Source organism: Podarcis bocagei, assembly GCF_964188305.1.
Source record: "Podarcis bocagei genome assembly, chromosome: 14".
Taxonomy (NCBI): Eukaryota; Metazoa; Chordata; class Lepidosauria; order Squamata; family Lacertidae; genus Podarcis; species Podarcis bocagei.
Window position 1 is genome coordinate 53,819,392 of NC_138139.1, and position 23,588 is coordinate 53,842,979.

At 42.4% G+C, this 23,588-nt stretch overlaps 1 protein-coding gene and 1 long non-coding RNA gene across 8 annotated transcripts in view; one reads left to right on the forward strand and one right to left on the reverse strand.

Moving 5' to 3' along the window:
* SDK1 (sidekick cell adhesion molecule 1) overlaps positions 1 to 23,588 on the forward strand; it is a 598,536-nt gene that overhangs the window by 443,679 nt on the left and 131,269 nt on the right. For all 7 annotated transcript variants that reach the window (XM_081169333.1, XM_081169337.1, XM_081169338.1 and 4 more), the window contains exons 21-23: positions 6,377 to 6,475; positions 12,399 to 12,590; positions 13,713 to 13,834. In XM_081169333.1, coding sequence (XP_081025459.1) covers positions 6,377 to 6,475; positions 12,399 to 12,590; positions 13,713 to 13,834 — 413 coding nt within the window. The remainder of the gene's footprint in view (positions 1 to 6,376; positions 6,476 to 12,398; positions 12,591 to 13,712; positions 13,835 to 23,588) is intronic.
* Positions 5,442 to 21,616, reverse strand: LOC308573116. The gene is made up of 3 exons (XR_014001929.1): positions 21,492 to 21,616; positions 8,028 to 8,123; positions 5,442 to 6,448 (listed from the first exon to the last, which is right to left on the reverse strand). It is a non-coding gene; the product is annotated as an uncharacterized lncRNA (long non-coding RNA).

Consider the following 23,588-nt stretch of genomic DNA (forward strand, 5'->3'; position numbering starts at 1 on the left):
TCTGGGCGGCTTCCAAAAGAATATTAAAATACTATAATACATAGTATTTACACATGATGAATTCTGCATATAAGTTAAATAAGCAGGGAGACAATATACAGCCTTGCTGTATATTGTTTGTTTGTTTGTTAATTAATTATTAAATCAGAGCCACTTCACACTTTGTCGGACAGAAGAGTTTGTGCTTGTCCACTGTGTGTCTCCATGGTGAGACACCATCAAGTTTGGAGATAGAAAACATGTGATTAACATGTACAAGGCTTCTGAGCATCTACAGTTCTATGATTCCATGATAGCACTGTAACCTTGCAGCTTTTGCCAGTGGAAACCTCCTGAGAGAGTGGGATGCAGTCAACTCTTCTAGGGGTACATATTATTTTATATGTTTTGTTTTAGAGAAACTGGGGAATATATTGGCAGGTAGAACCATGCTGTCCACTGCCACCACACACAAGATTTGCAGTCACAGTGTGCATAATTTGCAGATACCCCCCTTGTGCAAACTCCAATGAATTCATGTTAATCCATCCACTTGGGAGTATAGTTCCCCACCTGTCAGTTCCCAAAGGAACACCTTGAGCAGCTTGCAATGTGTTTTCAGACACAAAAAACAAGTAAAACAACAATAGAAACAGAAGCAAAGCATCAGTATATCCACTAGGAAGAAACACAATTTAAAATTATGAAAGGAAGATCTGTAAAGTGAGGGTAAATAGAAAGTTTTATTTACCTTCTGCCGACAAGACATTCAGCTTGACTGAGACTGAGGCTCTGTGGGGAGAGCCTTCCTGAGCCAGGGTACTATAACCAAAATGATTCTATGCCCTGTTTCCGCCCATCATAAGACTTTGAAGGCCAGGATGTGGGAGGAAGAAGAGGGGGACCTCTGAGGAAGATTTATTGAGCAGTTTTATGTGGGCAAAAGGGACTCCCAAATCTGCAGGCCTGATGCTTTTGAAAACGCACCGCCACCAGAAGGAATGCCATTTCACCAAATGTGCACCAGCTCTCGACTGCCTCCATCCTGCTAGGATTATGCTTTGCTTAATGGATGCTGTGCAAGACCAGTTGCTCTTGGTTCTCGTCCCCTCCAACAGAGCTTGGGTTGGAGAAGCGCCCTCTAAATTGTGCCCAATCATGCTTATAAAAGCATGGTTGCTGGCTGGGCCACAGGTAAAATTTTATTGCTCCCAAGTCATCCTTCTATGTGCATGCATGCTTTTGTCTCAATCTCTTATGATATCCACCACCACAAGGGAAGGTATCGCCAGAGCAAGATAGAGACACTAAGCCTGGGTTTCTAGAACAGACTGGAAGTTGAGGGAAAGCAGAGCAAGATCAGGACCATGGACAAAGACCAAGGGGCTGGCTCAGGACCATGGTTAGCAGACAGAAAATTCTAGTTGCCTCAACTGTGTCTTAGAGCAGTGGGCAGGTTTTTAGAGTCTCTGCTCAGGTAACTGGGATGGAAAACCTACATAATGAGTGCTGCATCTGGACACAGTCAATGGTCTGGGGGTTTGAGTTTTTTTTGCTTACTCTAAGCAGATGGGTTTCAAGCTGCAGGGGCATTTTGAGGGAAAGTTCCTCGGGTTTTTCCTGAACTTACAGGGAGTCCAGTCATCAGAGTCTGATGGCAGAAGTGTCTCCTTGGAGCTCAGGACATGAGATGTGGGTTTCAGTACCAGTAGATTCAAATGGGAAGGACCAGGGAATGGATCTGTCTCCTCGGCCTCACAGCTACTGTTGTAGGAGGATTTGGAACCTGAGGCTCCCTATAGCTGTGGCAATTTTGTATGTACTTGGCTGTCCCAGTTCAACACAGCTGGCCCTGAGATACTCAGCACCAGATTCAAAATTTAATCATGAGACTGCACAGTTCTGTTCCCAACAAAGCTCCATTCAGAACATCTTGGCAACTTACAAATCTTATTTAAAAATAAACAAGGGGAAAAGGCATGCATAGCATGTCAAATTTGCAATGATGTGTATTAGAATTATTATTATTATTTTGCCATTTTCCCTGGCCTAATTTATCAAAGCCTGCAGAGAGAAGAAACATTTTCTTTGGTGTTCAGCACAAGTACTCTTCACTTCAATTCCCCGCTTCCCATCTGAAATCTCACCCCTGCTGCTGTAGAGACAAACCCAGACAATGCAGGAGATACAAACAGCTTCTTGATGTGGTTATTTCCTTTCCCAATGCCTCGAGAATAACCATCTGTTCGCCACTCTTCCTACAAAGACGAATCATATAGACAGCTTCAGTGCTAAAGAAGTCTGATTCCAAATGCTGACAAATTGGCCATGGGAGAGACTTGTTGGGAAAGATACTTCTATGTTCAAAGAACAGATTTTCTGCCATCAGAACTTTTGCATGCTAGCAGATTGCAGGCTAACCACTGGATATCTGCAAAGCTGCTTAACTACAAATGTGTTTATTTAAATTCGGAATTGCAAAGCGAAGACAGAACTGTTGCTTGAATTACTTCAGAAATAATCTGATTTTTAAGACTTCAAAAATTCTGTTGACATACATTAAACCAGCACAACTGATCTGGTGGTTGCTAAGTGTGTACATCTAACATGGCTCTAGGCCAGTTGTTCTGTCTCCCCCTCTTCATCTTTTGCCTGCTCCTTACCTCCTTTTCTACCATGGCACATAAGAAAGGGCCATATTTCTGCAGGAGATTTCATAGTTCACATGTAGAAACTCCCTAGTTTTGTCCTTGGCAATTAGAATTAGAACTGGGAAATATTTCTGCTTGTGATTTTGGCAAGAAAGGGGACTTTAGTTGAAGGACAGAGCACTTGCTTAGCATAGTGGAGATCACAGGTCCAGTTACTAAGCTATTAAAAAACCAAACCTGCTGGCTAGTGATATGAATGGCTTTTATGTGAGCTACTGGAGACCTGTGGCCAATCTGAACAGAGAATAGTGGGCTAGACGGACATATAGGCAGTTTCTTGTGTTCTTGCAAGAACTGAACATAAGAACACAAGGAAGGTCTTTTGGACCAGGCCAGTGGCCCATCTGGTCCAGCATCTTGTTCTCAAAGTGGCCAGCCAGATGCCTGTAGGAAACCGGCATCTTTTATCTGTCTCGAATTCTCCAGCCTTCAGCTTCATTGGATGTCCACAAGTTCTAGTGTTATGAGAGAGGGAGAAAAGCCTTTTTTTCTTTTCATGTTCCCTGTGCCATGCATAATTGTTATGCACTTTCATCATTTCCCTGCTGCCAGTCAGACAAGTAGATAGGACTGGGCTAGATGCACACTCTTCACTGCTTTGTTTCTCCACTCTCTCTCACTTACACACCCAGGATCATTCTAACCCACTTATTCTGCCTACCTGTAGTTCTCTGTGCTTGACTGCTTCTTCCTTCAAGGTAGACTATGGTGCATTAAAGCTCCTGAGTTCATCATCCTGTCCATTTTGGATAGGAAAGGCTTTGTAGCTCACAGTCAGCTCCACGCAGCGGTGAAAGGGAAGCTCTTCTTGTCACTCACTGCAGGAGAATCTGGGCTATGTTTGCTTCCAGAAGAAGAAGAAGAGAATAGCAATTTCCACCTAGCAGTTGCAGGTGACCCAGCTGAGTCCTTTGCTGTAGAGCAACAGGAAGCAAGAAAAGCACCAATGCTCAGGCCACTGATAGAAAAGTACTGGATATTGACATGACTGAGATGCCTGTAAAGCTGCTTCTGCTATGAAGTGAAAAGTGTAAATATTAACACTGTAATTTTTGTCATGTTGCTAGAGTGTATGAATGGGGGGCAGAGTTTTCTCTATGCATTTGAGGAAAATCCTCCAGTGCTTCTCCTCCCAAAGCAAATACCAGTTTCAGAAGTGTGATTTCCCTAAAGACTATATTATTTGGTTGGTAGTATATAATGCTTCTGTGTTTGCTCTACCATGCAATGGATCAGACAAAAATTATCATGCCAAATGGAGTCTAACGTATGGGTGAATCACTTATTCTTTGATATATATCTCAGCTCAATTATGTCTGCATTTTTGTAATGACCAGTGGTTTTTCGCAAATAAATTTGACTGACTTGACTTCTTCATCTGGATTTGATGATAATAAGAAACAGAGCTGGATGCCATCCATATATTAATGACACCTCACTCCAGATCTCTGGATGCCCTCACTTAGAAGTTGCATGGATATGTTGAGCAGCAGAAAGACAGAATATAGCCCTCTGGGAACCAATGGCATAAACATCAGGAACCCCAGCAGTAGTCATTCAGCACCATGTCCAAGACTTGGCTGTCAACACAGGAATGCAACAACCATAAATTGGTGTCCCCCGTTTCCATCCCAGACAGTTATTCAGGAGAATACTGTGGATAATGGTACTGAAAACCACTGAGATGTCCAGGAGAATCAGCATGGTCTTGCTCCCCCTGTTTTTCTCCAAGATAGAGAGAAACCTCATATGTTCCTGAAGAGGAGTCAATCAACAGATAAGCTCCCCTGCTGGTAGTAGTTACAGGCAACAAGGCACAGCCTAAATAAAATTCCCTAGTTGTTGAGACCAGCAAGCCAGCTTGATGTAGAAGCTTTCTTAGGACCAAATGAGTGTGTTCTGAGCCACTCTGGCTTATTGATCCAAAAGTCTGCCTGAATTTGACACTCCTATGGCCAGAGTTGGGTCATAGTGCATCCATTAATAGAGAATCCTAGATATGTCTTGGAGCAGAAGCTCTCTTTGTGCAATACTTTGATTACTGGAGGCTGAAGAATGAAGTTTCAACAGTGTCCCCTGAATTGCAGGTGTAGAATTGGAAATTGGCTAGCAGTAGCCTCTTAGCTATCTTTCTTCTCCATAGCTGGAGAGGAATCAGAGCCTGTGCAAAAGTGAAGAGGAAACAGAATATGAATTGCCAACTGATGTCAGCAGAGCAGGAAGACAGCCCAGTCTGGCAAGGATTCAAGTATTAGAAGCATAGTGAATGCAAAGTGAGCAGAAGCCTCTCTCTTCTCAATAAATCTGTGGAAGTGAGGAGAGCTAGCAGTCCCACAAATCAGTCTCTGTGCCTTCATTGAAGATCAAGATTGAACTAAGACAGCACATTTTTTGGATGCTAGTTCTATTTTACACTGTTTTCATTGCCCACCAGAGAATACTGTTTTAAGTGCTGTTGAGCTTAAGCTGTAAAGCTTCCTTTAGATGTTCCGCCCAGTTACACGCATGTGCTGAAGATCCTTGCCCTGTGAGTGGTATTTTGAAAGTGCTTTTTGGGAATGGGCTTTTCTAAGCAGTGGGTGGATATCCTTGACCTCCATGTGCCCTTCACTATTGCAAAGTCCCTGCTCAAATGTTATGTGACACTGCAGACATTTATTCAGCACCTACAAAAGACACGGGGGAAAGGTGGTTGGCTTTCTTTATTTTATTATTTTAAAGACTTTGTTATGAAGGTGAAATAACAACCAGTTAGAAATATGACAGGAAATTTATTTTCTTACAAAACAACAAAACCCACCCTGTCCAAAGGCATGGGATTGAATTACATCAGAGCTTGTTACATTCACACTTCCGTCCCTTAAGTTGTCGTATTCCAGTTGTGTGACAGTTGCAGTTGTGTGCAAGCACAGCAACCAAAGAAAGTCTGTAATGTGGGTGAGGTCCCATGCCCTCTTCTTTTGTGCTGTACATAATAACAGTATGACAATACACGAAAAATGTGATCTTTTCGTTTTGTTCCCCTTTCTGTTTTTAGCTTAGTAGTCAGTTTTTTTTCTATCCATGTTAATTGCCAGACTTCTTTAGACCATGTGGTCAATGCACAGCCTCTAAAAATTCCAATATCTAGCTATTACTGCCTTGGCTGCTAATAAAAGCTGCCCAATAAGATGTTTAAAATGCAGATTCATATTGACCACTAGGTAATGATTAAGTAAAGGCGACTATGCCCTTTGATTATATTTTGTGCAGTTATGCCTCTAATTTCTTTCAACAGTTCCTCTCAGAATGTGGCCACCTTTTCACAGGTCTGCCACATGTGGTGATGTGAGCCCAACACCACACACCCTCCAACAAGATGCTTTGTTTCCACAAGGGGCAACAGCACATGAGGCTGTTTTTCAGGATTCAGCCTGATCTGATTATATTCAATGAAGAGAAAAGAATTTGAACCAGTGTGGCTAAGTCTCTTCCTGCCACTCTCCTTAGCTCTGTGAGAGGAGGATGGGGTAAAATCATTCATGCAGGTGATAATTAGGATGGTCCTTAGCACATTGATTGCTCTGACAGCACTCTCTGCTGGTAGTAGCCCTGGCCTAGGTGCCTGTTTTCTCTCTTTGGCTAAATCAGATCTGAAGTGAACAGAGCCTCTCCTGTTATAACAGATTTCTTTTTCTGATTGCCAGAGCCAGGAGCGGTGGGGCACCTGAGTTTCACCGAGATTCTGGACACTTCGCTCAAGGTCAGCTGGCAAGAGCCTGTAGAGAAAAATGGCATCATTACAGGCAAGTATCAGCAAGCAGCCACTTACGAAAAGATGGGGAGGGGAATAGGAGAGAAAGAAAGAAACTCATTGCACTGCAGTGATCAATATGGCCAGCTTTTATCGAGAGCTTCTGGCGGAGAATTCAAGCTTGCCGCTACTACTGTTTAAAGCTTGAAGAGTCAGCAAAGGTGTGTACTGAGAGGTCATTGGGTAGTTACAACCAGCTCACAGTCATGGCCTCTAGAAAAGTTGTCTGTGCGGCAATTTAGCTCCCCACATCTGGAGAGCCACTGTTTCCAGTTGTCAAGACTTTTTAGGGTTGAATTTATAACAAGGACATCAAAATCCATTAAAATCTTAATCTTCATGTTGGCCCTTGGGTCTGGAAAATGTTAGTTTCCTGTTGACCAAAATTCCATTTATGTATTTCATGTATGATGTGCTCCAAAAGAATGTGTTTTCTTTTGCTGTCAGTGGCAGAGGTTTCACTGGGCCATGCTTCTTTGCTATTTATGCACATGAAACTTGTGACCTTTGGAATGCAAAGACACCCATTGCTTCATTATTGGTAATCCACACAGCAGTGGATCCCACATATTTAGGCAGAGACAGTGTGGGTATTGGACAAAAAGCTTTAAAGAGTTTTAATAACCTTCTGTGCTGCGCTTATTTCTCACATGCATGTGATTTAATTGGGTCTATGTGTATGCCTTGGACCCCACTACCTGAAAGATCGTTTCTCCCATATGGACCTACCTGGCTGTTAAGATCCTTGAATGAGCACCTTCTCCCAGTCCTAGCAACATTAGAGGCCCAGTTGGTGGTGGCTCAAGAGAGGCAGGGCCTTTTCTGTGGCTACCCTCATACTGTGGAATTCTCTCCCAAGAGAGGCCAGCCTTGTGCCCTCCTTGTTATCCTTCCTCTGGCAGGCTAAGACCTTCCTGTTCAGACAGGCCTTTGAAAACTAAGGTGAAGACGATGCTGACCACAGGGCTGCCAGGCCAGGCCAAAATGTATTTTAATGTTGTTGTTTTTAAAAATGTGTTTTGGTGTTTTTTGACTTGGATACTTCCTTCTATGGAAGTTATATGGTCACAAAAAACAATAAAATCTGCTTGCCTGCCTGCCTGCTTGAAAGTGATCTCAACAATTGCTGGAAGCTTTCAACCCAAAATGTGGCAACTAGGCAATGAAATCATACCCATGTGCTGAGCTCATGCACCAACCAACTTATGGTATGACCTCCTCTCAGAGGTGTGTTATGCCCAAACTTTATTGAGAATTTGATGACAATTAAAGACCCATCTCTTTGCCCAAACTTTTGAGAGGGATGAGGTGAAATGCTGCTTGGTGGATTGCTTTATTCATTCCCCTCCGCCATGTAGATTTATTAAATGTTGCATTTTTGGCATAGCTGTCAATGTTTCCCTTTTTTAAGGGAAATTCCCTTATTCCGAATAGGATTCCTCACAAGAAAAGGCAAAAGTTGACAGCTATGATTTTTGGTTGTGTTTTAGACTGTTAAATGTGGTTATTTGTGGTTTTTAGTGTCAAAGGTATAAGTAACAAACCAGTAATGATTCCATCATGGATTCTGTGCCATGTCATTGTGGGTGTGTTATGAAACATTTCCTCCTAGAGAAAACCAGGTTTAGTCCATGTGGTTGCTAGAAAACAAAAAGCAGAGAACAAGATGAAACAAGATGGCCCTAGCCAACGGGGATGCAAGCAGGTCCTATGGAAGCTTTGAAGCTGGCTTAGTAAGGTGACAGTTCGTTCTATACCTGAATCAAATTATTTTAGGAAAGGGGGAGGAAAGTGAAGATCCCTTGTATTTATGAGGAAATGTAGGCCTAGAGACATGTCAGGCAAGGTTTATAAGGAAGAAAAAGCTCCCCTGTTACGGTGAACATTGCATTTAAGGCAGGGAGATGGGAGGTGGCGAAATCATTCATTTCCCTTGAATGGTTCAGTGGCTTATCCAATGCTGCTTAGAAACCTAAGAGTGCTTAGGAGGCTCCCACTTCATCACTTCGGTGCATGGATGTCATTTGCTGTGACTTGGTTTTTAATTCTAGTGTGCGGAATGAGAGGAAAGCGCAGAGGGCATTAGGAGGGAGCAAGCCAGCTTTGGTAAATTGCCCGTTGCTCTCATTGTAAATTTCAGTATCTTCCTCTCTCCCTCAGCAAACTCTGATTTATGAGGGCCTGGATGCAGACGGACAGTTTGTGATTGGATGTACTGCTCTCTCATACAGAATTTACTCCAGATCAACAGAAAATTATTTCTGAAACTCTTCTGGTCATTAGTTTCAGTTAGGCTGCAGCTTATGGAGAAGGGGCTAATGCCAGAGAACAAGGAATGCTTCTTCTCCTGCCTGAAACTGGAGTCAGATAAAACCCAATTGCCTCTGCCTCTTCAGTTCTTCTAGGATGCTACTCATCTTGCACAGTTTCTGCCTTTTAAAAGTTAGAAAAACTTCCTTCCATCTGCCTCTTCCTTTGGACTTCATAGTTTCTTCTGCAAGTTCAGTTCCTTCCTAGCAAGGTTGGGCTCCATGTGTTTTGTTTTTATCTGGTTTGGCTGGGCTCCTTTTCAGAAGTAGAACATTTGGTGTGTTGCTGGTGGGGTTTTTTGCCTGCTCAGGGCCAGTTCACACAACCATTGTGGCAGGGTGACAGGATAAAGCTTTGGCACTTCAACTGCTGCAGAGCTCATCAGATGGGCAAGCGATGCTTTTGAAGATAACTTTCGTAAGGATAAGAGTGCAAAACAAAATATCTTGCCCTCACATAGATTTTTGTGGTCACGTGGCAGTAGAGGTTCATGGAAAAATTGAGTGTGCCATACGAAATCCAGCAATTATATGATACAAAACAGATAAGACATCCTTTTATTCTGTAGATTTGCGTTGGTAAACATGCAGCAATCTTTTTGACCTTCCTGAAAGACACTTTTACTATTAGAAATCACTTGAGTTATTCCTTTATATATTTTATGTCTCTACCTCTGAGACCGTTTTCAGATAAAAGATAGTAGATGATGGTGTATCATGTCAAAATCATCATTATTTATCCTTGAAAATACTATCCCATCCAAGTTTGTCATTCAGCAAGTCTGGAAGGGCCAATGTGGTTGTTTCATGACCAAGCTAGTTGCTGGAGAGCTGTCCTCTCTTACGCTAGTGGGCTTGAATCACATCCTATTCACATCCCTTCAAGAGTGTCCTGTACCTTCCTGCCCTGATCCTAATCACCAGGGAAGTTGCAATCAAGCAAACTTTTCCAACCAGCTCTCTCTCGGCTGTCACAAGAAAGGTTCGCAAATGTGCTCCAGAGTTAATAAAGTTGTCACCAGGGGTTCAGAGGAGGGAGAGAGGAGAACAAGCAAAATCAGAAGCAAAATTGAGAAAATTGGGTTATAGACAGTCTGGAAAGTTCACCGAAGGCAGGCAGAAATGAAAGAGGAAAGGAGTGAATGGCTTAACAAGCAAAGTCTACAATAGAAAAGTGAGGTTGGAGGGTCAGGTGCTGCACAGATAAGGACAATGGCTTTCCTGTACAAGGTTTGAAAAGGCAAGATAATGATCCACCCTGCTTAAAAAAGTATATGCAAGGGCAGCTGTCGAGATCCCCCCACATATTGTTTTAAAATTCTCAGCATGTTCTTCTGGGTTAAGTAGCATCTCATTTGTAAGGTTTTGCATAAGGCCTCATCAGTGACAGTAGCTTTTCCCTAGTACAAGATATCACTTGTGTAAAGATGCACAGGTGTTTTTCCTCTAGTTCGTTGAACTGCTTTAAAAATATTAGTACCAATAATGTCACCACCTTTCAGCGATTGATCTCAAACTCTTACAAGCTTCTACAAACCAGATCTAGTGCTGGATGGACTCCCTGAAGGTATAGGGAATCTAAATGAGTAAACGGCTTCTTTCCTCGAAATCCTCAAAATACAAAGAAATAAAAAGGCAGGGAAGAAAAGATAGATGTATTTGTTGGTTGCCTGGTTTGCAGTTAATAAGGGCAATAATGGCTTGCTTAATACAAAGTGGGAGAACACCTGCTATGCATGCAGAAGGTCCCAGGCTCGGTCCCTGCTGGTCTCTCCCGGTAAGGCTGGGAGAGAATCCTGCCTGAAATCCTGGAGAGCTGATGCCTGTCATTGCAGACAATACTGAACTAGATGGGTCAATGGTCTGACGCAGTACAGTGGTACCTCGGGTTACAGACGCTTCAGGTTACAGACTCTGCTAACCCAGAAATAGTGCTTCAGGTTAAGAACTTTGCTTCAGGATGAGAACAGAAATCGTGCTCCGGCGGCACGGCAGCAGCAGGAGGCCCCATTAGCTAAAGTGGTGCTTCAGGTTAAGAACAGTTTCAGGTTAAGAACGGACCTCCGGAACAAATTAAGTACGTAACCAGAGGTACCACTGTATAAGATTTATGCTGCTCTGTCAAAACATGCAACATGGCCCTGGGCTCATCTGGACGTCCTTTCATGCAGTTCTTTCCAGGTACAGTGGAACCTTGGTTCAAACGTAATCCGTTGCAGAAGACAGTTCGACTTCCAAAACATTCGAAAACTGAAGATAAATGGGCAGTCAGCAAAATCTATTGAAAAAAAAGAAAAACACGCAGCGGAAGCCGTTCGACTTCCGAAGCGCGTTCAAAAACAGAAGCAATTACTTCTGGGTTTTCAGCGTTCAGGTTCCAAATCATTTGTCAATGGAGATGTTCGAGAACCGAGGTTCCACTGTAAAGGTCTGGGCTTTAAAGCTCAGTATCTGAGCATTTGGGATTTTTTTCATCCCAGTGCTTTTCCTAAGAAAACCCATGTTTTGCTGCTGAATTGGAGCAAACGGCAATCCACAGAAAAACTGATTGTCTTTTGTTCAGTAAAACACAGGTTTCTGGGGAAAGCAGGAGATCAAAGAACGAAACAAAACAACCACTCAGACACGGAGCTTTAAGCATAGACTTGTGCCAAGAAACATGGCACAAAAGGAAGTGTTTGTAAGCCCCCTCCTGCCAGCAACTGAAGATGCCACCATAAGCCGGGGACAGAGAGGAGGAGGAGGAGGAAGAAGAAGAAGAAGAAGAAGAAGAAGAAGAAGAAGAAGAAGAAGGGGAGGAGGAGGAGTTTGGATTTGATATCCCGCCTTTCACTCCCTTTAAGGAGTCTCAAAGCGGCTAACATTCTCCTTTCCCTTCCTCCCCCACAACAAACACTCTGTGAGGTGAGTGGGGCTGAGAGACTTCAAAGAAGTGTGACTGGCCCAAGGTCACCCAGCAGCTGCATGTGGAGGAGCGGAGACGCGAACCCGGTTCCCCAGATTACGAGGCTACCGCTCTTAACCACTACACCACACTGGGGTGTGTGTCCCTGACATTTGTTTATACCTGTACTATACTTATAATCTGGTTATGCGTTGCAGGAAATAACCCTCAAACCTGGATGTTGGGGACAAGCACATGTGAACCAGTTGGTTACGCATGTGGGAATAGCTACTTGTGGGAGGAGCAGAGAAATAAAATGATCCAGAAATAAACTTTCCTGATGCTTGAGGCGGATGTTGAAGAAGCAAGAACTGAGCTGCCACCGAGTCGCCCTTGGGTTGCAAACACAGCTGAGGGCTCTGTCGGCATGTCACTCTCTGAAGCCCCATGGGCAGCAGAATGGGCAAGTGAAGCTCCTTCAGCCCAGGGGGGCAGGACCCTTTGCTTTGCTGCAGTTGACACCAGCTTAATGAGCAAACATTGCTACATAGAAAAGTGCTTTTCTGTTTAAGGAGAGTATCAACACACTGGAGGCTCCTTGGCCAAGTCACTGAGCTGTTCTTTGAACAGATTTTTAAGACTGCACAGGGAACAGGCGTGGAAGACGCCTCTGATAACAGCTGCTTGATTTCTTTGTCCTTTTTTTTCTTTCCCCTTTCCAGGCTACCAAATCTCCTGGGAGGTGTACAGCAGGAATGAATCGCGTCTTGCTCGCACTCTTGCTAACACAACCCTTGAGTACAAAATTACAGGCTTGTCATCTCTCACCACTTACACGATAGAGGTAGCGGCAGAGACGTCAAAGGGGACCGGCATGGTCACTTCATCAACCATTTCGTCTGGTGTTCCTCCAGGTTGGTAAAAACAGAAATCGGAACAGCCCCAGAAATATTGGTGTGTGATGGGTATAATTAACTCTTCTTCTATATATTTTTTTTAATGCCAAAGGATCACAAGGGCTACTTACAGAAATAAAGTGAAAAATGGAAATGCAGGAGATATATTTATGTTGGTATATCTTTCATATTTGCAATGGTCTGGTGCGTGGTTGTCATATAACATGATTCAGGAAAGATTTGGGTGGGAGGTTATACTGGGGCCTTTTCAAGGCTAATGGTGAAATGAGTAGTTAAAGGAATCAAGTCCCTGCATTAATGTAGTGCCCTTAACTCTGTGCCTTTGCATCTACACCTTCATGAATGCCTTACACGAGATGGGAAGCAGAGACTTAGAATCTGGACTCTAGCAAGCTGCCAGGGCTGAGGAGAAGAAAATAGTCAGAGCTGAGCTACTCCTCCCCTCTCCTACTTCTCAGGAATGGTAGCCCATGTGGGGAGTTGAGTGGCAGGTGAGATGAGGAGGCACTCAAACCACTTTTAGTGCCTTGCTATCCACATACAATGACCAGAATTGCATCATTATGCATTTATCATGATTATTTTGTTTCACTGTCAATCCCATTTCTACCAAGGAGTCACTTGCTTTGAGGTATTATCCAAGCTTCGAATGCACATAGAGCTCTCTATAAGATATAAAGATTCTTTTGATACCCATAGCAGAGAATGGTTCATCTTCAAAACTTCCAGACAATGTCCTGATTCAGCATCAATAGTCTTGTTACTATCAATTCTTGGAGAGTAACAATGGGGGAAGGAATTTCGCCTTCATATCCTCTTTGGTGTTCCTTTGAAGGCCAGAGAGAGAAACAGGATGTTGGACCAGGTTGGCTCTTTTGCGATCCAGTGGGTCACTTCTGATGTTAAGATCTGCCACTGGAAAATAATAGCCAGATGGGTGGGGTATAAATAGTAAAATTATTTATTTATTTATTTATTTATTTATTTATTTATTTATTTATTTATTTATTTATATCATTATTATTATTGCAGCTGTTGAAATGTTGAGCTGTGTATTTATCCCCTGACCCTGTCTTCTTTTTCTCCCTCTCTTTCTGTTTGGTGTGTTGCCATATATAGAGCTTCCTGGTGCACCGTCCAATTTGGTCATTTCCAACATCAGCCCCCGCTCTGCCACCCTTCAGTTCCGGCCTGGGTACGATGGGAAAACATCCATCTCCAAATGGATAGTGGAAGGCCAGGTATGCAAAATATTTGTGGATGAGGTTTAAGATTTCCATTTTAATGAAGTAATTCTGAGGAACTAAAAATATGACCACGTTTGATTTTTAGCTGCTAGAGTATGACCACGAGAGTCTCCTAAAAACAATTTGAAAAGGTTCAAGATTGAAGTTGGTGATTCACCTCGAAAAGATGATGTTGTTTTGTTGCAGCATCAGACTCACAAGAGCGATATCTCATAGGCTGTTGGCTGTGCGTTCCTGAGTGAGGGCTTAGAGCAAATGTACCAAATAAGTATAGAGTGGTACCTTGGTTCTCAGACGCCTTGGTACTCAAACAACTTGGAACTCAAACACTGCAAACCCTGAAGTAAGCATTCCGGTTTGCAAACTTTTTTTGGAAGGCAAAAGTGCTCCGCTTTGAGTGTTAAGCTTCCGTATTGAGTGCCACACTTCCGTTTTGAGTGTTACGCTGAGGTCTGTCTGTTTTTGCTATTTATTTTGCGTTTTTGTGGCTTTTTTCTTTTGTTTTTCTGACTGTGTGGAATCCAGTTCAGCTACTGATTGATTGATTGTGTGACTGCAGTACATTGTTTATTGATTTCATTTTATGGATCAATGGTCTCATTAGATTCATGTTAAATTGCTGTTTTAGGGGTTGTTTTTAAAAGTCTGGAACGGATTAATCCATTTTGCATTACTTTCTATGGGAAAGTGACCCTTGGTTTTGGAACGCTTTGGTTTTGGAACGGACTTCTGGAATGGATTAAATTTGAGAACCAAGGTGCCACTGTAGTTAGCAAGTGAGCTGATGGATCTGCCTGGCTTGCAGGGGAGTCAGGAGGTTGGCTTTTCTGCTACAGGGAAGTGGTAACAGGATGCCTGTTAAAAGAGGGGATAGATGTTTCTCCACTAAGAAGGAACAGAAATTGCATACAGACAATGAACAAGGCTGGCCTTCCATTCTATTCAGAGAACAGGGCCAAAGGTGAGAGCATTTACTGTTGCCTTTAAATGCACCGAGTTGATAATTAAGAGTGTGTAAGCTATTAGCTTTCTTCAAAGGGAGAGCAAGGGAGAAATGCTAAGAAATGCATTTAGATGAAAGCTATTTTCAAAAGCATGATCTTCCTGCTTGGCTGTATAAAAATATTTCCATCTTGAGCACTTTATTAAGGTTTGATGCTTATGTCACTATCAGTACATTTGCAATTGTACAGGATCTAAAAATATAAAAATGTGCCTCAGCTCACTGGCCTTGGGAATGATTATTTGTCTGTCTCTCTCTCTTTCAATCTCTTTCTTTCTTTCTTTCTTTCTTTCTTTCTTTCTTTCTTTCTTTCTTCCTTCCTTCCTTCCTTTCTTTCCTTTTCTTTTCTTCTTTCTTTCTTTCTTTCTTTCTTTCTTTTTTCTTTTAATGGATTAGGCAAGTTTATGGAAACTAAGTCTGTCAACGGATAACAAATGCAATTTACTGTCCATGGTTTAAAGTCAATGTACCTCTGATTGTGGTGTATATGATAAACAATAGGGGCACCACAATTAGCACCCCACTAGAGATTTTTCTTATTATTCATTCCTGATTATTTGTGCCCATGGTGGTATTGTGGTGCTTCTACAACATCCTGCTTTCAATACTGTCTACACCTGCAAAAGTTTGAGGCTAAACAGCTTTGCTTCCAAATTGTGCATGTCCCATAGTTTCCTGCTGAAATCCTGTCACTTTTCTTTTCTTTTTTAAATAATATTTATTAGTTTTCCAACAAATTAAACACAACACTACAAAAAACCAAAAAAGACAACAATACAATACAATACAATACAATACAATACAATACAATACAATACAAAAAACACTACAAAACGCTAACACATACAACTAACAAAACAAAAACCATTTAAAACACAATCCAATTTCAATATCTTATCTTTCTTTCACTTATTTCCACGACCTCCTCACGCCTCCCTTTTTGTATTCCACTTCTATTAATTGTTTCAGCAATTCCTTTCCATCTTCCTCTGTTTTCTATCCTATAATTGTCTTAACACATTCTAACCTTATTTTTCCCTTTAATACTTTAATACCCTATTAATCTATTTATACTTAATTCCTTATAACATTTCTACTAAAGCCATATAACTTCATTCCAACATTTTTCTAACATTCATTAATTTTACAGTATTTCTGTAAATAGTCTTTAAACTTTTTCCAGTCTTCTTCCACCGACACTTCTCCCTGGTCTCGGATTCTGCCAGTCATTTCCACCAATTCCATGTAGTCCATCAACTTCATCTGCCATTCTTCCCTGGTGGGTAAATCTTGTGTCTTCCAATATTTCGCGATGAGTATTCTTGCTGCTGTTGTTGCATACATAAAGAAAGTTCTATCCTTCTTTAATACCAATTGGCCGACCATGCCCAGAAGAAAGGCTTCTGGTTTCTTAAGGAAGATATATTTAAATACCTTTTTCATTTCATTATAAATCATCTCCCAGAATGTCTTAATCCTTGGGCACGTCCACCAAAGGTGAAAGAATGTACCTTCAGTCTCATTACATTTCCAACATTTATTATCGGGCAAATGGTAGATTTTTTCAAGCTTGACTGGTGTCATGTACCACTTATAAATCATTTTCATTAAATTTTCTCTTAGGCCATTACATGCCGTAAATTTCATACCTGTGGTCCATAACCGTTCCCAGCCAGCCATCATTATGTTATGTCCAACATCTTGTGCCCATTTAATCATAGCTGATTTCACCATTTCATCCTGAGTGTTCCATTTCAACAGCAAGTTATACATTCTTGACAAATTCTTGGTTTTTGGATCTAACAATTCTGTTTCCAATTTTGATTTTTCCACCTGGAAACCAACTTTTTTGTCCAATTTGTATGCCTCCATTATTTGATAATAATGGAGCCAATCTCGCACTTTGTTATTCAATTTTTCAAAACTCTGCAATTTTATTCTGTCTCCATCTTGTACCAGAGAAATCCTGTCACTTTTCATACCTCAGAACTAGTGAAGAAAGATGATGTTCTTTAGAAATCCACAACTAATGTTCTTTGTTGCGTCTCTGACACCTTATAGAATATACTCACAAAAACCCACTAGTGTCTAGTCTAGAGGGACCCTCCATCATGCCCCGTTAGTGAACTTCCCAAGGCATCTAACTGGTTGCTGTTGTCTTTCCCATCAGCCAGTTTTAAATTGGAATGTTGGAATTCTGCAACTGGTTAGAGACTAAGAAATACTCAAATGTTGTGTCGGGTGTTAATATTTGGGAAGGAAGCCTCTCATGCAAGGAGGAGGAGAGACATCATACCAAGGGATATTATCAGTATTTGTGTGCTAAACTTTGTTAGTTGATGTACAAAAAATAAAAAAATAAAACAGGCCCTCCCTTTACATTTACCTTCTAAACCAAGATATCCCCTCCCCCATTAAGACTCTGTGCCTGTAATGCCTACCTAAAAAGTAAAGGGACCCCTGACAGTTAAGTCCAGTCACAAACGACTCTGGAGTTGTGGCGCTCATCTCGCTTTCCTGATCGAGGAAGCTGGCATTCGTCCGCAGACAGTTTTTCTGGGCCATGTGGCCAGCATGACTAAGCCGCTTCTGGCGAAACCAGAGCAGTGCACGGAAATGCCGTTTACCTTCCCGCCGGAGTGGTACCTATTTATCTACTTGCACTTTGATGTGCTTTCGAACAGCTAGGTTGGCAGGAGCTGGGACTGAGGAACGGGAGCTCACCCCGTCACGGGGATTTAAACCTTCCGATTGGCAAGCCCAAGGCTCAGTGGTTTATACCACAGCACTACCCGCGTCCCTAATGCCTACCTAGTAGGATATAATTCAACAGGTGTAGTTTTCTCTATGTGGAGACACCACGGTGGAGAAATCTGTGCCTTGTGCAATTCTGTGCCTCTCATACTATTGTATTCAAATGTATTATTGAATACTACTTTATTTGACATAAGCTGTTCATTTCAAAGTTACGTTTTTATTGTGACTTTTTCATATTGGATCAGATTGTTGAAAGGTGTGTGATCTTTGTCGTTTCTTCAGCTTGTAAGCTGCCTTGCTTATAATAATATAGAAAGGCGGTATTCAAATTAAAAGTGAAATGAAATACAGTGGTACCTTGGGTTACAGATGCTTCAGGTTACAGACTCCGCTAACCCAGAAGTAGTACCTCTGGTTAAGAACTTTGCTTCAGGATGAGAACAGAAATTGTGCAGTGGCGGTGCGGCAGCAGCGGGAAACCCTATTAGCTAAAGTGGTACCTCAGGTTAAGAACGGACCTTCAGAATGAATTAAGTTCTTAACCTGAGGTACCGCTGTACATCTTAAAGCTTCTGTGAGGAGAAAGGCAATCCTAATCATACCACAGGTTTGTTTGCCCCCCCCCCAAAAAAAAAATAATACACCCCTGGGCCTTCCTCATCCTTAATCTGTCTGTATGCATTATTTAAGAATTTGCCCCATTAGGGGAATAAAAAATCAATCCAGGATGTGAAACAGTCAGCAAGATTGAAAGATGACTTCTCTTCTTTTACTCCTGAGCTGCTTCAGATTTTCATTTTGTTTGTTTGTTTGCTTTTGCAGTGCAGTAAAGGAAGTGGTGAAATAGCTGGAAGACTTTCTTGTTGTGAGATACTACATAATAGATATGTGGCAGTCTATAAATAAATTGTAGAGATCTTTGTGAATGTTCAGAAGAAAGAAAGGAATTGCAGACACGCCTCTATATCTGTAGTCCAGCTCGCTCAGGAGTTTATCTGATCCTCAGTGGAGAAATCTGCTTTTAGATTCTGTTTCATGAGTTTCTATGCTAAACAGGCTGTCTGGGTGTGTGTGCGTTAAATTATAGGCCACAAGGGGGTAGTACAGGATGAATTGCCTTTTACAATATACTTCCAATCACTCATGTGTCTGAGTAATGAAATACTCTAGAGTTTTCTCACCTTAAGTCTTTAAGTGTGCCTCAGAGAAATACTCCTCTCCATTAGCTCTGAACAATGTCCCTCTTTGTTTCTGCTGTGGTATCCTAGATTTATTTATTTATTTCCAACTGGCCGTTCCTCATTTATTCTCCTGTCAGGCAAAGTCTGCTCCTTCCTTCCCAGCTACAGATTTCTATAAATAATATTATATGGTACTTTTAAGATTAAATGCTGAATTCCTGAGACTATTCCTTTATACTGACCATTCACTGGTAGTGAGGTTGCTTCCAGTTGTTTGGTCCATAAACACAGTTTTAAAAGTGAGTCCGTAAGTGATTGTGGAGGCCAATTCTGGATCCACACATCCTTCCACGGTGGAGTCATAGGTTTCCGGGCAGGAGTTGATCATGGTGTGGATTTGCCAAGTGTGCCTTCCTCTTAGCGCGTTTTCCCCTTGCGTCCTGAGTTTGAGTGCCTTCAAAGCCCATGACACCTTTGGTAAAGGCTGTTCTCCAATTGGTAAAGGCTGTTCTCCAATATATATGCCTTGAGACTTTAAACCTCTATTGTAGACCACCAGCATTACACTTTTCATTTTTAAGTTCAGAATAGAGTAGTTGCTTGGGAAGACAATAATCAGGCATCCACAGAACATGACCAGTCCAACGAAGTTGATGTTGAAGAATCACTGCTTCGACACGGGTGAACTTTGCTTCTTCCAGTACACTGGCATTAGTTCGCCTGCCTTCCCAAGTGATGTGTAAAATTTTTCAGGGACACCATTGGTGGAATCTTTCGAGGTTTCCATTTAACCTTTACCTCGGCATGTGATTCCTGAACAGTATCCAGGTTCCAGGGCATCATGCTGATGTTGTTCATACCGCAGATCTTAGTCAGCACATAAGCCATGGTTACACTGCAGTGCATTGCTGAAACAACATTCCCTGCATCTCTGGGGATGGTTGTGACACTCACAACATGCAGGGAGGGGAGAGTGCTCTCCTGCTTGGCCACTGCGAGAACTGGATAACGATGGACTAGATGGGCCTGATCCACCAGGCTCTTCCTATGTCCATCTTGGCTAGCAGCCATTTACAGTCTTATCCTTCATGAACTTGTCTAATCCTCTTTTAAAGCCATCCAAGTTGGTGGCTCTCACCCTGTGGGAGGGAGTTCATGGCTTAACTAAGCACTGCATGAAGAAGTACATTCTTTTATCTGTCCTGAACTTTCCATCATTTAGCTTCTCTGGATGTCTGTGAGTTCTAGTGTTGGAGAGGGGGATATTTTTTTTCCCTCTTACGCACTTCTCCATGCCATGTGTAATTTCTCTCACATCACCTCTCTCTCACCTTTTCATTTTGGTGGCCCTTTCTTTCTGAATCTTTCTGCTTCTTTCCTTCGTTTTCCCAGCTTCTTCATCTTAATGGTTTCTATTCTACATTTTGCTTTAAAAAGCTACACCGGGTACATTTGTGTTGAGATGTGTCATTCTTAAACTGCAGAAATAAGGATTTGTATCAGTGTTTGAACGTCCCATGTAAACCATTCTGAAGACATAAGAACAGTAGCCTGAAATATAATGCCTGCTAATCCGAGCCAATCTTTCTTTATCTGCTTCCTCTGGCTTTTTACAGCTCCAAGTCAATTCCTCCTTCCTTCGCATCTTGCTAACATTTTACTTTGCAAGACTCAGTTTTAGAGTTGGTCTGTTCTTTTGTCATTCTAAATCATGTGTCTGCAGTATACTTGGAAACAGCCTGTGGTTTGCAAATTGAAAGCTTTTACTCTGCATCATTAGACAGAATCAGAGTTGGCATCTGGGTGTTCCTTTAGCAATAGCACAAAATTCTTCAGTGTGCTTCTTGTCATAACACTTGCCTGAAGGGCAGTGTGTTGCACCAACAGAAATAGAATTTTCCCAAACTGCAAAATTAAAATGTACTTAATTTTAAAATGCTTCTCTCACATTTCAGAGGCACAGCAGTTCTGGTATTATGAATCTCTCAGGGCTTACTCACCCTTTACATTTTTGTAGTCAAATACAGACCCACGGATAGAAAATACACAGAGCTCTTATTGAGCATGAAGACTGTACCTATATTACATTTGTTACACAAATATCCAAAATGCCATAGTCAGTAAAATATCTGTTGGAACTCAAACTCTGACAAAAATTTAAGATCTAACAAATGCCTCCATTGCCTCGCAGACAATTTCATTTTCCACAAGCTGGAAGAACTGGCCCTTGTGAGTCGAGGGCCCACCACCCACAAAGGAGTATAATAAGACACAAAGACACATTATTTTAGGTTAATGGGCAAAATTAGGCCACAACTTTTATTGGTTACAGCATGTGAGTAGTATTGACTTAGGCACTGGATGAAATAGCAATACAAGACTCCACGGGAATCATATCAGGGTTAACAACCAATGGGAGAAACTTGTTGATGCAAATACAACTCAAAGTTCCCCCATGACATCACGGGGATTGTGCCATGGCCCTAGCCACCAGCAGGGCATCCGACAGGATCCACGACCGCTGGATTCCTTTTACAGAATACCCAAAAGAGGAGGGGTAGATGATGGCGCATACCCAATCCTCCAACACAGCACACCTATTCCAGTGCCTAACCGCCAATACCAGAAAGTTGTGACGAATTGCTACGAGGTAGGCAAAAGAACCAAGAGGCTGGTGCCAATTTGCCAACTGGATAAAAAGAAGTCTTACCAGGCCCGTTGGGCAACCAAGGCAACCAACCGGTCCATAGCAAGGTCAATACGCAAAAGAAGCTGACCGAAGAGGGAGGGAGGGAGACCCAAAGAAAGCAGCAACAGGCTGGGAGCAGAGGGCTGCTGCGGCTGTTTAAATACGGCTAGCACCACCCACCAGCCTGCCCTATTGGTCAGCTGGAAGGCTTGGCTGCAGCAGCAGAAGGAATCAGGAGCAGGGAGCCGAGCACACCTCCCTGCCCCAGTGGAAAGCTGCTCCCGCTCACAACCCCTTCCCTCTGGGAGGAGGAGAGGCCTTGCCAACAGGGAGGAACTGATTGACGAGGTGGAAGCACTGGGAGACATGGGAGGAAGGGATCATGGCCTCCTGGCTTTCATGATACAGAGGCAAAGGAAAGCTGAGTGTAGTCAGACATGCCCTCTGGACTTGAAGTAGGCTGATTTAAGGAACTACTGGGTGAGATCCCATGGTCAGAAATATTCAACGAGAAGGGAGTCCAGGAGGGGTAGGGATTTCTTAAAAGTGAAATATTGAACGCACAAATGCAGACAATTCCAACAAGAAAGAAAAGTGAGATGCATCTAAAAGAACCAGATATGAATGCAGACTTTCGGGGGAAATCTGTAACTTTTCAAGTGCATCCTGTCTCTCAGTGGCCAGACAGATGCTTCAATAGGAAGCCCACAAGCAGGACCCAGGCACAAGATCCCTCCCCCCTCCTGTGGTTTCCAGCACCTGGTACTCAGAAGAATTGCTGCCTCCAACCGCAGAGGCCGAGCCGAGCCAATTTCTTAGTTTCCTCTATGTACAAAGGGGCTGATTATAAACCTGATGAAGAACTGATGGTCTTTACAGAGTGACTTGGCTCCTTCACGAAGCTTGAAATAGCATTGTACATCAGCCCTGGCTCTGAATGCTCCCCTCCCCCCCCCCAACCCCAGAGCAAGAATACTTTTTCGGCTTTGTTAAGCAGCCTTTTATCAACTGTAAATGTACTCCATTGCCTTTGAGATGACAGATGGCACTTGGAGAGCATAACTTGGATAAGAACCAGGATTCAAGGTCCCCAAGGTGACAGGAAAGTCTTTGCCACTCTGTAGCATTGAAGTTGAAGCCCACTCCAAAAGTTTGGTGGGTGAAGCATTATTTGCTGCCTTGGTTTATTAATAAGTCCTAGGCATGAAGCTGGCACTTGAATCTGGAAACTGATATCACGGCAGACATCTCCAATGTTACAATCAGTCCATGTTAAGTGTGGGCTCACTTCCATTTGCCCTGCTACTTTCTCCCAGGAAAGCCTGCAGTTCAGTACTGAATTGGAACAAACAGCAATCTGGTTTTCTATTTGTTCTGATTTGGCGCTAAAGAGCACAGGGCAAAGGCAGAGTAATAAGAATAATGAATTTATTATACTCCACCCATCTGTCTGGGTTACCCTTGTCACTTTATGCAGCTTCCAACAAAATACAGGAGAGGGGGTGAACCACATCAAACATTAAACGCTTTCTGAATCAGGGCTGCCTTATAATCTAATAGAATGCTGCAGCAGCCTTTAGTATCAGCTTAGGTAGCTTGTGCCATTAAAAAAAAAACAAAAAACGAGACAGCCAGGTTTCTAATATATTTCTACCACCCCGCATCCTTCAGGAAACAGGTGCCTATCAAAATCTTGCCTAAAGCAAACTTCCCCTCCCCAAGCAAATGTGTTGGTTGATCCTTAAGCAAAACTGAATAGAAACCAGTGACATTTCTCAGAAGGGTTGTTATAATCCCATTTGTACGGATATAGATCATCCCTAAGAGATCACCAGATTTTGCCTGAAGCAAACTTTGAAGTGAATTTGGAGGTTCCTCTTCTGGCAGAACATCTGAGGAAGTTTGTTGATAGTCAAATGTTTGTCAATAAGACAAACAGCTTGAGCTTAGTCTACTCAGAAGTAAGTCCCATTGATTTCAATGAAGCTGATTCTCAGGCAAGTTGCTACAGGATTGCCGTGGGAACACATTTTTTTCAGGTTACAGATTTTGGATACATTGCAATCCCAATGCACCTACAAAGACCCAGCCACCTGGAAGGAAATGCAATAGTCAGAA